The sequence below is a fragment of the Carassius carassius genome, chromosome 19 (assembly GCF_963082965.1).
Source record: "Carassius carassius chromosome 19, fCarCar2.1, whole genome shotgun sequence".
Lineage (NCBI taxonomy): Eukaryota > Metazoa > Chordata > Actinopteri > Cypriniformes > Cyprinidae > Carassius > Carassius carassius.
In genome coordinates, this window is record NC_081773.1 from 16,937,457 (window position 1) to 16,955,405 (window position 17,949).

At 37.3% G+C, this 17,949-nt stretch overlaps 1 protein-coding gene across 1 annotated transcript in view; it reads right to left on the reverse strand.

The window, feature by feature from the left end:
* LOC132095207 (transmembrane protein 163a-like) overlaps nucleotides 1-13,859 on the reverse strand; it is a 33,642-nt gene extending 19,783 nt beyond the window's left edge. Inside the window, exons 1-2 of the mRNA XM_059500010.1 lie at nucleotides 13,531-13,859; nucleotides 8,789-8,908 (exon numbers count right to left, since the gene is read on the reverse strand). Of these exons, the coding sequence (XP_059355993.1) occupies nucleotides 8,789-8,908; nucleotides 13,531-13,732 (322 nt within the window). The 5' untranslated portion in view covers nucleotides 13,733-13,859. The remainder of the gene's footprint in view (nucleotides 1-8,788; nucleotides 8,909-13,530) is intronic.
* Nucleotides 13,860-17,949: the final 4,090 nt, after the last annotated feature.

A 17,949-nucleotide genomic window follows, 5' to 3' on the forward strand; every position in this document is an offset into this window, starting at 1 on the left:
CAATTAAACAGTTCTAAATTTGGATCTGATGTTGCCTAGAATCCCATTTGAAATGTAAAATTAACATCATGAGATATTGGATCTTTGTAAGTAATAAAACTGAAGACACTGATGAGGTTGAAAAGCAGAGTGACTGCTGCAGTTATAAAGCACTGCACATTACTTCAGTTCACTAAAAAGGCTGAAATTACAAACTAATGACTCCTCATTATCACTTCTCATTTACAGGATTATTTTGGTAGCAAGAAACATGGGTCACATTGGAAGGGCTTAATTAAAATAGAAGTCTCAAGAATCTAGTTATTATGCCACATAGAATGACTTGAAAGCTAGAATACTGATTTCCCATGAGGGCTACATTCCACCACTGTCTCATTTTTGACTATGAATGCCGTTCTTCGTGTAAAATCATTAAAAACTTAATTGCACACCCTACAATACATATCCACACCACATTTTCAGGAATGAAAATGATGATCACTAATTCACGAGTGTACTGTAATTCAGGTGACATAGGTCATTATAATACATCTGAATTTCCTCCCTGCCAGCTTCTTAATTAAGTCATTTGTAAAAAAAATAAATAAATAAATAAATAACTTAAACATTTATTTATTAGAATAGTTCAACTTTTTTGCTGTACTTTATACCATGAAAACTAAATTTGACTTTTAAAGAATATTTTGAAGATGTGGAATATATGAATCATGCGAAATACTTTTATGATAATACCATCCATTTATGGCTTTTTAATACTTTTTATAGCGTCTGCTATATACCAGTAGACATGATTAACCAGTAGTAATTTGCAGCTCTTAAAGTGACACCAGTCCAATATTCCTGCCATCTGTTATTCATTTTAATTAAACAACAAAAGAGAAAATCTCTCACCGCTCTTGACTACATCAAGAGTATATTGGTGATGTAACAGTCAGAAAGACCATTACTGTCCGGGTCAACCAGAAGCCGTGAAAAACAGGGAAGTTCATTAAGCGCTTTGAACGGCTAGTCATGCACCATATCCGCTCGACCGATGACGCCATCACCACTGCCCTAAACTCAGCACTCACACATCTAGACAAAAAAGACTCATAGGTCAGAACACAGTTCCTAGACTTCAGTTCAGCATTCAACACAATCATCCCTCAACAGCTCATTCACAAACTGGTCCAGCTGGGGCTCAAAATTTCACTGTCCAACTGGCTGTTAGACTTTCTGACTGGAAGAACTCAGCAGTACAGTTCGGCAGTAACACATCCAGCACCATCACACCGAACACTGGGGTACCCCAAGGATGTGTGCTGAGCCCGCTCCTCTTCACTCTGCTGACCCACAACTGCACACCATCACACAATTCCAACCTCTTCATTAAGTTTGCAGATGACACAACTGTAGTGGGTCTCATTAGCAACAGAGATGAGACAAACTACAAGAGCAAGGTGAGCCACCTGGCCAGGTGATGCAGTGACAACAATCTCTCTCTGAATGTGGAGAAGATGAAGGAGATTGTTGTTGACTTCAGGAGAGTGCACACTTAACATGTTCCTCTGACCATCAATGGTGCGATTGTGGAGAGTGAACAGCACCAAATTCCTGTTGTTTACATCACAGAGGACCTCTCCTGGACTAACAACACCACACCACTGGCCAAGAAAGCACAGCAGTGTCTCTACTTCCTCCACAAACTGAGAAGAGCCAGAGCCCCGGCCCCCATCATGTGCACCTTCTACAGAGGCACCATCGAGAGCATCCTGACTAGCTGCATCACTGTGTGGTATGGCACCTGCAACACATCCTGCCAGAAGACCCTTCAACGAATAGTGAGAGCAGCAGAGAAGATTGTTGGTGTCTCTCTCCCCTCCCTCCAGGACATTTATGGAACCCGTCTCACCCGCAAAGCCCTCTGCATTGCAGGTAATCCCACCCACCTGACATACAGCTTCTTCAGTCTACTAACATCAGGGAGGACACTGCGGTGTCTCCAGGCCAGGACCAGCAGACTGAAGGAAGGCTTCATTCATCAGTCTGTCAGGAAGCTGAACTTCCTCCCGACCTTGCCCCCCCCTCCCCTTTTTTGCCCCCAGCTCCCACATCCCCAGGTCCTTCCACTCCCACTAACATACTGTGACCTGCACCAGACACTTTGTGCAGCATCGGTCAACTCACTACCTCATTCAACATTTTATCTGCACTGTTTGTTTAATTCACTGATTTGCACTCTATCTGCCATGTACCTTTTGCTGCTTTATTTACCTTTCAATTTTTTTAAGCATTTTTATTCTCTGTTGTTAGTGTTATCTGTATGCACTAAGGGTCTGAGAGTAATGTAATTTCAATTCTATGTATGCATGTGCAGTACGTGGAAAAATTTAAGCAGACTTTGACCTTTGTTTAATAAGAAGAAATATATATTTCATATACACACTGAAAAATATGCAGTGTTTTTATATATTTGATTACTTTACAGGCTACAATGTATGCAGCATTTCTTATTTATTTGCAGTACTACAGGGAAATTAACAAAAATAGAAGAGGAGATTGTGAGGTGGAGGGATGCCAGAAGAATTGTTGTTGAGACAGCACAAAGACTGCTGATTATATAGGCTCGTAATGATAATTGACAGGACTAAAGGATAAGGTTCCTCCCAAACTGTTTGGAACCTCATATAAATAACCTGTTTTTTTATGTGTGAATATAGTGAATGTAGCTACTGCAGTATGAGGAAGGTGACATTGAAGGAATGAAAGAGATAATAATTTGCATAAAGAGCAAATGTTCTCTGAGCACATATCTGGCATTTAGTTAGTGTGAAAATACAGATTTCATTTGTGCTGTGTTGTTATGCTTCACCTAAAACCAAATGCAAAATATTAATGTTGCTATGCCATTAATAACTGGTACAAGCGGTTTAAAACACAAAGCATGTATCACATCACCAGCTGAATTATACTGACCCTTCATTAATAAGCTCTTTTCACCTACTAGTTATTTTGTCAAGCTTTCCAACAAGCACTTGATCTGCTGTCTGCACTGTAACTAAATGAACTCAGGAATAAATGGATAATGATTTCATAATATTGCCTTCTAATCATTAAAAGTAAATGTCATAACAGAATAATAAGAATGATAATAGGGTAATAAGATATATCCTAAAAAAATAAAGTGCAAATGAACATCTCGACTTTCCACATTGACCTGATTGAATTAAAGCCTTCACAGATACAGATACATTTCTCAGTACACATAATGGATTGACTTAAGTCAATGTAAAGTACTGAAAGGCACACTGAAATTATATCGTTCAAAAGATTGGAATTAAATATAATATTTTTAGCAAGGTAAGGCAAGTTTTAAGACATGCCCTTATTGTGAAATCACTGCTGGGTAGAGATACAAAACCACTAATCATGACAGTGACTGATAAGAGCAGAAATAAAACACAAAGCTATTTTGCTGATCAGTGCATCACATTGTAAAAAGTAATTAGGTGGAACTATTAAGACATGGAGTTATGGGTACATTTTGCTTAATGTTCACATGACATCCATCTTATGAAAAGGTATCTGATATGTTGATAGCATGTTTCTTTGACAACACAAATCTTGTACACGGCATCTAATTAAGCAGTATCTGACCAAAGAAACTGTGCAATTATTTAATGCAGACACCTCATAGTATGGCGGTAAACCTGTGACATATGCAGATTTATTATTTCTAAATGCCAATCAAATAGATTTTTTAGCTTTAATAATCCTTTATGTCAAACATACAAGTAAAAACTTTCACACATATTGTATGTTAAGGGAATGTTAACCATGCATTTTCATGCTAGTCTATTCGGCTGAACCTCTGAACAAGACTGGACTGGAGAATACAATTTCCTTCTAAGAAATATCATGTATATATTACACTGAATCTTAAATAACTACAAAGGAAGACCTTAATCTTTTTCACAGAAATACTACCCTAGATGAGAGTTTATTAGCTTTCTTTAAAAATATATGAGAACAAATTAGACATTTAAGCAGAACAAATGGCTTGTGCTGTTGTATATTTGTGTTTCTTAAAAGATCAGATGAATCAGTCATGGAAAAATCTGTAATAAAAATTATTCAAAAAACTGTTTCAAATAGTGTTAATTAACTGTAAGTAATTTAGGATGATCTGAGAGAAACAATGTCTTATTAAATACTTTCCAGTATTACAGTAAAAAGACGTTTACTTAGGAGAAGTTGCAATGTACAATTAATAAAAAATATTTCTTTTGAGTGAAGTCTTGTCAAAAAAAAAAAAACATTCTGAATCAGACCAATTCATTGCTAAAAGTCATTTCAGTGGTCAACAACATATCTCACCAGAAAAGAAGGTTATGAGTGAATAACAACTATTCATCACACAAAGCTACCATATGGTTTCAGAAGACTGTATTTAAGATAGGTCACGTTAATGATTACGATTATAATTATGGTGCTTGTGCATCATTTTTGAAGCTTGAAAGCTCCAGTCCTCACATCACTCAAATTATTTTAACTATCACTTACAGCCAATACAGTTCCACTAGACTAGAGAATATTCTGACTAACACTGATTGAAAAAGTCAGTAGAGCAAGCAAACAGTTCCTGCTGTAACACCCAAAAAATCTCTGAGCTTTCCCAGTAAGATGCATTGCCTAAACATAGTTATTATTATTTTTTTCCCATGAGATTCTGTAAGAATGTTTTCAGATTCAGCATATGTTATCAATTCCCAACTCACTTGCATGAAATATCTGGAAAAGTATTCAGGCCAAATCACAAAAACAGCTGGGTGTTGTTCATCTCCTCTGAATCCAAAGATGGTCACAAGCCCCACACCCTGGCATCACAAGAGTCATGTCAGTTCGGTGAAGAACGATTTAGTAACACTTTAGAATAAGGTTCCATTAGTTAATGTTAGTTAACTACTTTAGTTAACATGAACTAAGCAAGAACAATCCTTCTACAGGATTTATTAATCTAATGTTAATTTCAACATTTACTAATGCATTATTCCAATCAAAAGTTGTGCTTGTTAAGTAAGGGATAATGTACATCCAGCCGGTTGTTCTCACAGAATAAACCCCGACAGGGAGATCAGAACCCCGATATGAAGCGTAGGGGTCTTGTATCAGCCTGAAATGGTTTATTCTGCAAGAACAACCGGCTGGATGTACATTATCCCACTAATTACATGGCTACTTGCCACATAAGTAAATAATTAGATGCAAAATATTGATTTGAGTTGAAATATTTGAATGCAAAGCTTCTGTAAAGACGGACATTTAAGGGAAATGGTGCAATCAAACCATTTATTACACAACATTTCACCACAAATAATTAAGGTAATAAATCCAAAGATGGTCACAAGCCCCAGACCTAATGGTTAGAGAGTCGGACTCCCAATCGAAAGGTTGTGAGTTCGAGTCCCGGGCCGGCAGGAATTGTGGGTGGGGGGAGTGCATGTACAGTTCTCTCTCCACCTGCAATACCACGACTTAGGTGCCCTTGAGCAAGGCATCGAACCCCCAACTGCTCCCTGGGCGCCGCAGCATAAATGGCTGCCCACTGCTCCGGGTGTGTGTTCACAGTGTGTGTGTGTGTGTTCACTGCTGTGTGTGTGTACTTTGGATGGGTTAAAAGCAGAGCACGAATTCTGAGTATGGGTCACCATACTTGGCTGAATGTCACGTCACTTTCAAAATAATTAAGTTGATAAAATTTTAAAGAGTTTGTTAGTTCTCTTATAATACATTACAGCGTACAAAACAATCGTAGCAAAATGGCAGCGGCTGCGTTTGTATGAAACGAGAGTTAGTCCGCGATACCAGGATGACATAATTAAACAATTGTACACCAATTTGAATCGAGTTTTAATATTTTATTAGCTAAACAAACACAAAACTTCCAGATAGAAAAAATTGTTCAAACAAGAGTACAGCGCCGACTGCTGTTACCCGAATGAGCCTGTGTTATCAGCTTTTACAGGTTGTTATTGAGGGATAACATACCTTGGAATGTCACGACTGACCAATCAGAATCAAGTATTCCACAGAGCCATGTAATAACATTAGTTAATGCACTGTGAATTAGCATGAACAAACAGTGAATAACTGTATTTTCATTAAGTAACATTAACAAAGAGTTACCAATGATTATTTACATTGTAAGTGTGACTGTTCTATAGAGAGAAAGTGTAGTTATGCCACATCATTATAGGTTTCAAAACACAGAGGACACGTCAATCGTGCATGAGCATGAGACATTCAGAGTGCTCACAGACAGCTGAGCTATGGGCTTTACATAAATTAAGGGTACGGAGGCAAAGAAAATCAATTGGTACAAACTGAAGTCACAGTTAATGTTAAATTCAAAACTGAAATTTTACGGACTCTGATAACACACTGAGTATTGTCATGTCAGATGTCCAACAACCATATGCTTTATCACTGGAGACAACTCGTGATAAACACACTGTGTGCTTCATATGGGCCAAATGCCAACTTCCTCTTCTCTGTTAATCATCATGTTACGACATAAAGATTACAATAGACAGAGATGGTATAATGAAAGAGCATGTGGAAATGTGTTTTGTGTGTGTGTGTGTGTGTTAAATATAAATATAAAAACACTAAAGCTACAGCATGAGAAATTCCTTTTCTTCTTCATTTCAGTGCCGTAGCATAAATCTTCATTTCTCTCAGCTTACATCCTCAAATAATTCCTTCTCAATTTAATTTAAATTGCTCTTTCCACAAGATGTATGCCTCCAAAGCAGCTTTACATAGAATAATGCCTTCCAATCTTTAATGACTGAGACAAAGGCAAAATTAAGATGATAAGTCAGAATGAGGAAGAAACCTTGGCAGGAACCAAGACTCAGCTGGGGAGTCATCGTCATCTGGTAACCAAATACTGAAACATCCTGTAAACCCTTTACATTTAGTGTCTCCTTGACTTCATCTTTGTGCATGTGCAAAAAAAGGCTTTAACTTTATATACTCTATACTGTGTATCAATTTGATATATTGAAACCACATTTAAGCTATTATAATGAAGAACTGTGGAAGACCTCTTTGTCATTGTTATCTCTAAATCAAGGGTGTGAAGACAGAAAAAGCATCAAAGAAGCAAAGTTGCTCATAAATTCTCAGATCTTTGGCATTTTAAATGAGTATCTGCTGCACAAATGTTACACCTCTTTTAAAATGAACAAAATTCATTTGCTGCAAATTGCCTCATGCTGTCTTGTGAGGAGTTATGAAGCTATTGTCTAAATGTTTTAATGCCAAGGAGCCTATTGAGAATGACTCTCTCCTATTTTAAAGGTATAAAGCTATTTATTTAGCAGCTTAACAGAACATAGAAAAGGCAAGATTGACAAGAAAAAAAATCCCACTAAAAAAATCAATGCAAACCATTACTGAATATATGTAAAAAAAAAAAAAAAAAAAAAAAAGAGAGAGATATACATACTAAAAAAAACAAAGAATAAACACTACAATATAAATCTTTTACAATACGTTGTGTAATGTATTTCTGAGAATGCCAGTGCTGGACCGATCAGACCGCTTAGTTGCGCCATACTGCCACAACTTCAACTCTATTGCGATTCAATCTATGAATGGCTTAGTTGTCTCTATTTATTAATCTTGCATAGCAAGAGTGCTTCAACACTGAATAAATTAAACACATCAGCTTTAAATAGCAGCAGAGGTGCTGATGTTTTCTGCTTTAAAATGTTTTACCTGACAAAAAAGCACAAGTCATCTGCAAGACTGCTAAAATGTAAGCACAGCCTATTCTGCTTCTTTCCAAATAATTTGAGATAAATTAGATATGTTTCACAGACACTTTGGATGCTTTATTAATAGTTTTTCAGTTACTTTATTGCATAACATTTATAAATGCATAAAAATACATAAAAATAAATAAATAAATTAGTACATAAAATAAATCTTTAAAATTAATAAATCTTTTTATTATATATTAAAAATTAAAGATATGTAACTGTGTCAATTTCTGACCAAAAAATACAAAATACAAAAATGTTTAACTCTACTATGACAGCAAACACCTCTGAAATCTTTATCATGAAAATGTCTTCTAACATTATGAAAACAATGGAAGAAAAGTTTCCTGTAATTACCAAAACGTACCTCAAATACTAGCAAAACCTAAAATATTTAAGAACTATGACTCAATAGTGCCAACAATCTGACCGCCTACACACCACAGTGGCCAGTTCTAGCCTACACTTGAATTTATTAAGGACTGTCTCTGCCAGTTCTAGTCTCAGCTAGCTGACCATCCTGATGGATGCCACTGGCAGTTGAAGCAAGTATCACAAAGCCAGGGCTTTGACTCAACAGCATAAGGTCCGGTCCACATTGCAGCTTATTTAGGCCAAAAATGGCCCAGTTAGACAGGCAGGGATTCAACTCAAATGTAATACTTCATTTAGTCCTTTTCATTTATCATAAATACTTTAGACCACAGTAAAAGACTTAAAACTAGACATGAACAAATTTACTGCTAATGGTTGTAAAGAAAATGTGTAATCAGAGTAATCATAATTGAGTCAGCCAATCAGACTGAAGCTTGCCAGACTGAGAAAGTAGTATTTTTCAGTTTTGTGTGTAATATGCTCCAGACAGTTAGTGAACCGACTGTGGGTGGTCTGTGGGTGATTGAATATATTTCTAACTAAAACTAGCTGAACATCCTGACAGCTGCCTGCCACAGACAGGAAAAGAATCACCATGGACTTACTGAAGCCTGCCACAGCCAGGATGAGCGTCACCACAATGGAGATCCAGGACACCCACAAAGCTTTCTTCCTGTAATTCTGAGCTTCGTGAGGCTTCAGGCGCATGCTGCTCTCCAAGAGTCCTGTCAAAAGAGTAAATAAAACACTAGTTAAAGGCCATTATACATTTAAATTAAGTGCACTAGGAGAACAAACAACAGGGGCTGATTATTTACTTACTGGACCGTGACAGGCATTGAGCCTGAGGGTAGCAATATTAAAGAGCTTTGTGTCAGACGCAAAGATGAGCAGAAATTAATCTGCACTGTCAGAGGGGCATTGGATCGGTTTAATCAGCAGAGCAAAATGGTTTCAACAAGATTTAGATGCCACTAAATTATGTTTATCATGTATCAAGTCACAAAAGATATGACTATAAATGCTGTTCGCGAGCAGCCCTGGGAGATCTTTAGCTATTGGAAAATGAGACAACGATGAAAGCCTGTTTCCACCTCAAAGTCAAATAACAAAGAGTCAATTAAACATATTAAAATGTATTTAGGACATTATATATCAGAATGAATTTATATCTTGCTGTTTGACTTCATATCACATGCCAGTTTTGTACAGTGGTTTGGAATTGATTTGTTTGTTTTTGACAGAAGTATGTTATGCTCACCAAGGCTGCCTTTATTTGATCAAGATACACTGAAATTCAAAATATTGCAAAATTTCAACTTTTTTTATTTAATATTTAATATGTTTTAAAACATAGATTATTCCTGAAACAGAAACCTTTTGTAATATTATAAATGTATTTATTGTCACTTTTGATAAATTTACCACATCTTTAAATAGAAGTATTAAATCTTACTGACCCCAAAATGTTGAATGTCTCAATATTTAAAACTTTGGCTCTCACTTATCTTTTTTATTTCACTCTGAGGCATAAACATAAACAGCTTTGACATGCAGTTCCCATAGTGTGGGAAACTACATCTGTGTCCCTCAATACAGTCTTTATCAAGATATTATTAGAGATAAATTCTCCACCACAGGTCACAAATTTAAACCATGAGTGTAATTATGAATAAGTGAACAGAATCAGCAGAATCTGTTGACTGTCTATTGTATAGCCTCCAAGCAATGTTTATATTGTGCTGTGTTTGCAAAAAAGAGGTGAAATTCAAATATGCCTCTTTCATCTGTTCTAAATGAATGGCAGCTATGTCATGGTGACAGTTGGTGGCTGTGTTTATCTTCCCCTATGCTCACCAAACTGATCTGTCGGCCTGTGGAAGTCACATGTTGAGGGTCATGAGCACAGAGTCAATAGGTGGTCAGTCAGTGTGACTGTAGGAACTGAAAAACAGAGCTGGGGAATGTGTCCACTCACATGATTTATTTCATCAGTCAGGATCGCAAGCATATTTTGCTCTCACACAAATGTAACCCATAAGTTCCAAACTATTTTATTTCTGAACCAAAAACACACTCCAGTTAAGCTGAACTTTGTTCTTACTGATCTATTAGAAACCTTTACACACAGTGCTCAGTTTGTATTTTCCCATGCAAACTCTAGACCATAGACACATAAAATGAGCCACAACTCAACATAAAGGTCTTGCTCCAACTCCGTCTGTCTGTTAATCATGTGGAAGAAGGACATCCACATGACCCAGCATTTCATCCATGCTTAATAGGGTTTGCATGAAAGAGAGAAACATTCTTTTTAGTGGTTAAAGGATGTCGGCTAAAAGATTAGCTTTTGATTCAACTTGTAGGAAAAGCTGTAAGTGGAATTTAGCCATTTTTGGCATTAATGATGTTACTTAGAAAAACAGGATATGCTTCTCTTTATAAACAGATTTTTTTGACAAAAGGGATGCATGTCAAAATGCAATTAATAAATATGAAGAAACTGTTTTTAATCCATATTATTTTATTAATCAATTGTGACCCCTTTTGTATATCACTGGGATTAAGTAGAAAAATTATAAAAATCAGATTGTGTTCATAAAACATATAAGACAGCACTGCCAACAATTGTAAAGTTTATACTTGCTTTATGTGCCAAGAATTTACTGAAGGCTGCCAATTCATTTCTATCCTAAACTAGCTGTCCATCCTGATGGCTGCCACTGCTGGTGGTAACTGAAAGTAACTGAAAGTCTTGAGCAGACAGATCTTATCTGAAATGTAGACATGATACCAAAATAGTAAACTAGCATACATTTTCAAAATATAATTAAATAATCCAAGTGCTGAGACTGTAAACTACAGACTGCTGCTTTTAATTAAAACTCCTGTCTTTGCTTCTTCATTTAATTGTCTTTTTCTTAGGCTTCTTAGTCTCATTCTAATGCCCCCACAATTTCATCGGAATTTAAAGGTTTTATAAATTATTCAGTGGCTCAAACTGATTGCACAGGGGGTGCTGCAACATACAGCCACACTCAGATCCTGCAGGTGCAGAGACGAATGCTGCTTCAAGAGTAGAAGTGCTGATATGAGATCAGATGCACCTTTGAACAGCTCCACTGGAGGTGAGTCGGTGTAGATACAGCAAAGACGTAACCATCATAGATGGCCAGACTGGAAACTACAATATTTGTTTACTCCAAATGGTTAGAGTTTTGTCAACATGCAGGTTAACAAAAGCTTAAACGGTTGTGTTTTACTCACCCTCGAGGCATCTTAGGTGTATAAGACTTTCTTCTTTTTAGACGAATCCAATCTGAGTTATATAAAAAAATTGTTCTGTGTTATCATTGCAGTGGGTGGGTGTTTCTGTTCAACAGTCCACAAGACATCAAAAAAAGCATGCGCATCCATAATAAAAAAGTGCCTTTGGGGAATGAATAAAGGCCTCCTGTAGCAAATCCATGAGTTTTTCTAAAATATCTATAAATATCTTCCTAAAATATCCATATTTCAAACATAAAAAACACTTTTCTCTCACTTCCGGTATCTGTTGTACATGGAAGTCGTTCCAGGCGGATGATGCAGCATGTATGCGCAGCACATGCCGCGGAGATATGCTAGTTTCGCTGGTTTGTTTACAGGAGCAAAGGAAGCAAAGTTTCCTTACTTTAGCAAAGTAAAACCAGTCTCCTCTTGGCTTATACTGAAATCCTCCACCATTTTTCTTTACAAATCAAAGTATGTACTTCTAGTTTATGACCGGCATTTTGTGTTGTTCTCTCTCCATGTTCATCATTAATCACGTAACGCCGACGTCCTACGTTATCTGCAGAATGGCTTCCGCGTACCACAGTTAAATGAAGTGAGAGAATACTTGGATTAGAAAAAAAAAATGGATTCACTATAGGAGGCCTTTATTTACCCTCCGGAGTCATGTTTTACTATGGATGCATGTGCTTTATTTGACGTCTTGTGGACTGTTGAACAGAAACACCTGCCCACTGCAATGATAACGCTTGGAACAGCCAGGACAATTTTTTATATAACTCAGATCGGATCTGTCTGAAAGAAGAAAGTCGTATGCACCTAGGATGCCTCGAGGGTGAGTACAACACAGGCTAATTATCATTTTTGGGTGAACTAACCCTTTAAGGGGAAGTTGTGGCATAGTGGTTAGGGATTTTGACTCCTAACCCTAGGGTTGTGAGTTCAAATCTCGTGCCGGCAATACCACGGCTTAGGTGCCCTTGAGCAATGCATCGAAACCCCAACTGCTCCCCGGGCGTCGCAGCATGAATGGCTGCCCACTGCTCCAGGTGTGTGTTTACAGTGTGTGCGTTTTCACCACTCTGTGTGTGTGCACTTTGGATGGGTTAAATGAAGAGCACGAATTCTGAGTATGGGTCATAGCCTACTTGGCTGACTGTCACGTCACTTAAGAATGCATACGTTTGTTGCAAAAAAATAAAAAAACATTTTGTATAAAATTCAGAAATTTGATGAAAATACACACACATACGATTTTCATTTACTTTAATCTTGACTACAACTACCCTAATTTTGAACTACAAATTTCTAACCACTTTCATGTCAACACAAACACAGTAAACAAAGGTATGAGAATATAAAATAAACTACTTCTTATAAAGATTCATATGTATATATACTAATTAGTTACACAGAAATTGATAATAAAAGTCACATTTTGTCGTAGCCAAAGTATTGTCCGAAATACCGGAGAAAATCGCACCGTGGCGCAGCCTACAAGCATGCCAAGTCACGTCACTCCTGAAAACAACATTGATTTATATAGTAACAAAGTTTATGATAATAACATAAGGAACGAAATATAGCCTATGCGATACATTACAATATCCACAAAAAAATTTTTTGTAAACATGAAACTTATGGAGCCGCTTGTGATGCAGTGTCAAACAGACTCAATGAGAAACAGAGCGCGACGACGAAACTGAATGAAACAAATTAAGCTGTTCCATTGAAACAGACAGAACAATATTTTATATAATAAACAATGTCCATCTATTCACTTACGAGCTAAACCTTTTTTGTTATACTATAAGGATGCTTAGTCTCTCTCTGTTCTGTTTTTAAGTTAAACTGCGAGTGTTTTGTGCTCACCTGAATTATTAATAGGCTATATTCAAGAGTGCGCCTGCGTGCTCCACTGGACCGCAACCTTCTCCAGCCTTTCAGTTTTATTCACATGCATTCCAAATAAATTACTTTAAAGAATCTCGTTTTGTTTTAAATGCATTTCTGAAACAACTCCAAAAAAGTGCAGCTCGATCTGTTGTATGTTAGAGAGATGAGGTGCGTTTACCTTGGCCCTCAACGCTATCTGTGATTTTCATCTCCTGGTCCCGGTCCATGTTGAAAGGATCGTCCTGGCTCCCTCTTTTGGGTAGGTTCGGATCCTGGGCAGCGGCGCATTGTCCGTTTCGCACAGCCGACGGGTCAACAATAGTCGGATTAGGAACAGGGCATGGATCAGAAGTCGTACTGTCTGTCATGTTTGTTTGCATTCTCTAATCAGATGAAGCCCTCAATTTATGATCTCACGTCGAAGTGCGACGCGCAGCCATCCAGTGGCAGCATTAAGGGTAGTGGAGCAGAGATGCGGAGATAAACGCAATCTGCCCAGCATCAGCAACGGACCCCCACCACACCCTCCCACCGAGAACAACTCCAATCCGAGCGCAAGAATTGCAGCCACCCAAATGTAATTTGACGTGCGGATGAGGAAGATTTTTTTATCGCTGTCTGGTTTCAACATATGACTTTTGCACAACATCTGATCGAGGCGATAAAGCTGCATAGCCTGTGACTTGAGAAACGATCTTTTCAGGTGCCATTGACAGGGTACCTGCCACAGCCTAGCTGTCTCCAACCTTCAGTCGGATAACCTTATATTATAATGATTTTGTTTTCCTTTTTTTCTGTTCATTCAAGTCTTAGGCTAACAGCAATATCTCCCCACTTCCCACTGAGCAAGCGACGTCTGTGGACGTACAAAACAGGTTGATATCACGTCCGTCCGTCCAGGCCATGATTTGAACGTCCATTGACAGCCAGAATTAGTCGATTCATGACACTGTGAATTTATGTCCAATCTGGCCATAATTTAAACGTCCACTGACAGCCAGAAGTAGTTCAGAAAAGACGTTCATACTGACTATAATCTGGACGTCCGTTGACATCCAGAAACAGTCCATAAATGACGCAAATAAAGATGTCCAATCCGGCCATAATCTAAACGTCCACAGACAGCCAGAACTAGTTCAGAAAAGACGTTCATTCTGACTATAATCTGGACGTCCGTTGACATCCAGAAACAGTCCATAAATGACGCAAATAAAGATGTCCAATCCGGCCATAATCTAAACGTCCACTGACAGCCAGAACTAGTTCAGAAAAGACGTTCATTCTGACTATAATCTGGACGTCCGTTGACATCCAGAAACAGTCCATAAATGACGCAAATAAAGATGTCCAATCCGGCCATAATCTAAACGTCCACTGACAGCCAGAACTAGTTCAGAAAAGACGTTCATTCTGACTATAATCTGGACGTCCGTTGACATCCAGAAACAGTCCATAAATGACGCAAATAAAGATGTCCAATCCGGCCATAATCTAAACGTCCACTGACAGCCAGAACTAGTTCAGAAAAGACGTTCATTCTGACTATAATCTGGACGTCCGTTGACATCCAGAAACAGTCCATAAATGACGCAAATAAAGATGTCCAATCTGGCCATAATCTAAACGTCCACTGACAGCCAGAACTAGTTCAGAAAAGACGTTCATACTGGCTATAATCTGGACGTCCGTTGACATCCAGAAACAGTCCATAAATGACGTGAATAAAGATGTCCAATCCGGCCATAATCTAAACGTCCACTGAACAGACGTTCATAGGCTATAATCTGGACGTCCGTTGACAATGTTGAAGATTTTATTATTTAGAAAATAAGCAATTTACTTATAGGCCTACATTTGTACACTATTATTTATTCCCTTTGTGTGTATGACTTTGGTTGACTTTGGTAGCAAAGGCCTGAAAACCAAGGCCTGAGAATGTTATTTCAGTAAAGACACCTGGTACAAAGTCTCACCCAAAAATAATCTAAAGGAGGTGACCATATTTGGAAGGGATGTGGGTATATTATCTGTGAAACCCCACAGAACTGGAGTGTCCTTTCTGCAGGAGGCGCTCGGCTTTGTTTGTTCAAATAAAGTCTAATTGTTTCTGGCATCAAAGATCTCTGAAGTCATTTTGCCTGAAAGATTGATTGAAAGACTGAAACTACAACAAAATCCAGAAACGGTCCATAAATGTGAATAAAGATGTTCAATCTGGCCATAATCTAAACGTCCACTGACAGCCAGAACTAGTTGAGGAAATACGTTCATATGGTTATAATCTGTACGTTGACATCCAGAATTATTCGACAAATTATGTGAATAAAGATATCCAATTTTGCCACAATCTAAACATTCGTAAACATCCAGATTTAATGATTGAAAATATGTTAAAGGCCGGCCACTGTGGCCTGCCCACTATAATCAAAAGGCTGTTAAAAAAAACAACCATCATCATTGTTATAACATTTCCAGAGTCCCTCAGTCCAATTTCCTAAAGTCTTTCATTCCAGATTAAGGTCCTTAAACACTGCGCAGCCTGTATGGCTTTTAAGTTTTTCTTATAGAACTCAATACTCAAAATATATTTTCATTTCATGTTTAAATCTTTAAAAAAAGGGCTGCATAAAATTTACATTTGTGAATACATTTAGCTAACAGAATTTTTTCAGATTTAAAAATTATCAATTTTCTTTTTACATTCATGAAAACATTTAAATTCAAAGTTAGGATTCACATAATATTTTATAAAAATTTACAAAATGTACCACCAAAATATCCACGTGAAAGACAGTTCCAAAATAAACAAGCTTCTCCTTTGGTGTGCACCTCCAAAAATGAGTAACCCTAATTCGTGTCAAGGTGACGGAGGCCAAGAACATGGTCAACTGGTCCTGTGTTGATCAGCTGTGTGGAGTAGTCACTGAATTTGCAAAAAAACACTACAATATGCAGTAACATTTTGAAATTAGATCTTCAAAATCAGACTTATCATATATCACTCCGAAACGGTCACAACACTGTAGGAGCGACGCCATAGTTGACGCTAGTTCCTTGTCAATATCACAATTGTATTGCATTCAACCCTCTACATAATTTTATTATTTTGGTCACCTTGCTCTTTTAAACTTAGGCAGGTCAGTCACAATGGGGAAAGCAGTGGCAGGATGACTAATGATTTTTTATGATCTGATCATCTCTGAGAGGTAGGCCTATAGGATACAGGCAGGTTGGCACAAATTGACAGATCTGGTCCCTCAAATTCAAGGCGAGGAATAAACCAAACAATAACTGATAATGTGAGTTATAACCACATGATTTTTGGGAAGTGGGAATGGTAGACGTTGACACAAATACTTCCAGTCCGACTATTATTCTAAAGTTTTTAAATTATTTATTCTAGAAAAAGTTATTTATTTATTGTATTTTTTCCATTTGTCATTGTCTTTGTTTGAGGGTGATGGGTAAATTTCCACATATTTGGCCTTAAGTTATTTTTAAAGGCCTGGGGTTCCAAAAGAGCGCTGTTCTGACCACCTTGACCCCTTCAGCAACATGGGCAAGCCCAAATATAAAATAAATTTCACCCATACTCCTACAAATGTCAATTTATTTTATAGTTTATTGTTTTGGTGTTTTTTTATGACGTGTATGCTAATTAGTAAAATTATATATTTTTAAAAGTGATAAGCATAGATGTTTTTCGGATAAGAGTGTTTTTTTTTTCCTTTCGTTTTTGTTCTTAAAAGTGTGGTGGAAAAGGCGGTTTTATTGGGTACACCTTCCGGTTTCAAGAAGATTCCCTAGATCCCATGTGAAAAATAGTTCTACCTTTATAGTGATAATAAAAAATACAAACTGTGTCAATTACTTTGATTTTTTTTTTTTACTTTTATAACATGATTTATATAATGATCAAACATGCTCGGAATACAAGTTTATCAGTTCTGTGGCGGACGGATATATGTGACTGCAGTCCGCGCAGCATGCTCCGCCGCATTCTGCACCAAGGCTTTTAGCTGTATCGTGTTACACTTGACGTCCCCATCAAGAACTTTGTAAGTATGTTATACTATTGATAATACTAATAGTGAGCGATTCCCGAAATGTTATTATAATGTTTTTATTTCGTTAGTCCCAGTTGGTTCAGCTAAGTAATTCAAGTGTTTTTTTTCCCTCTAAATGGACGAACGTTTAAGAGCGCTTAACGTTAGTCTCCGTGCCGCTGTCTCACTGTGTTGCACTTGAGTCGACGTCCCCATCAAGGAATTTGTAAGTAACATTATGTTATAATATGGTAATACTAATAGTGAGTGTTTTTCGAAATGTTATCAAAGTTTTTTTTCGTTAGTCCCGGTTCAGCTAACGTTAAGTAATTCAATTTGTTTTCCCTATAAATGGACGCGCTAGCTACTTAAGCTAGCTCCTCGTGTCGCTGTCTCACAGTGTTGCACTTGAGTCTACGTCCCCATCAAGGACTTTGTAAGTATGTTAAAATATTGGTTATACTAATAGTGAGTGATTCCAGAAATGATATCATAAAGTTTTTTTCGTTAGTCCAAGTTGGTTCAGCTAAGTAATTCAAATGTTTTTTTCC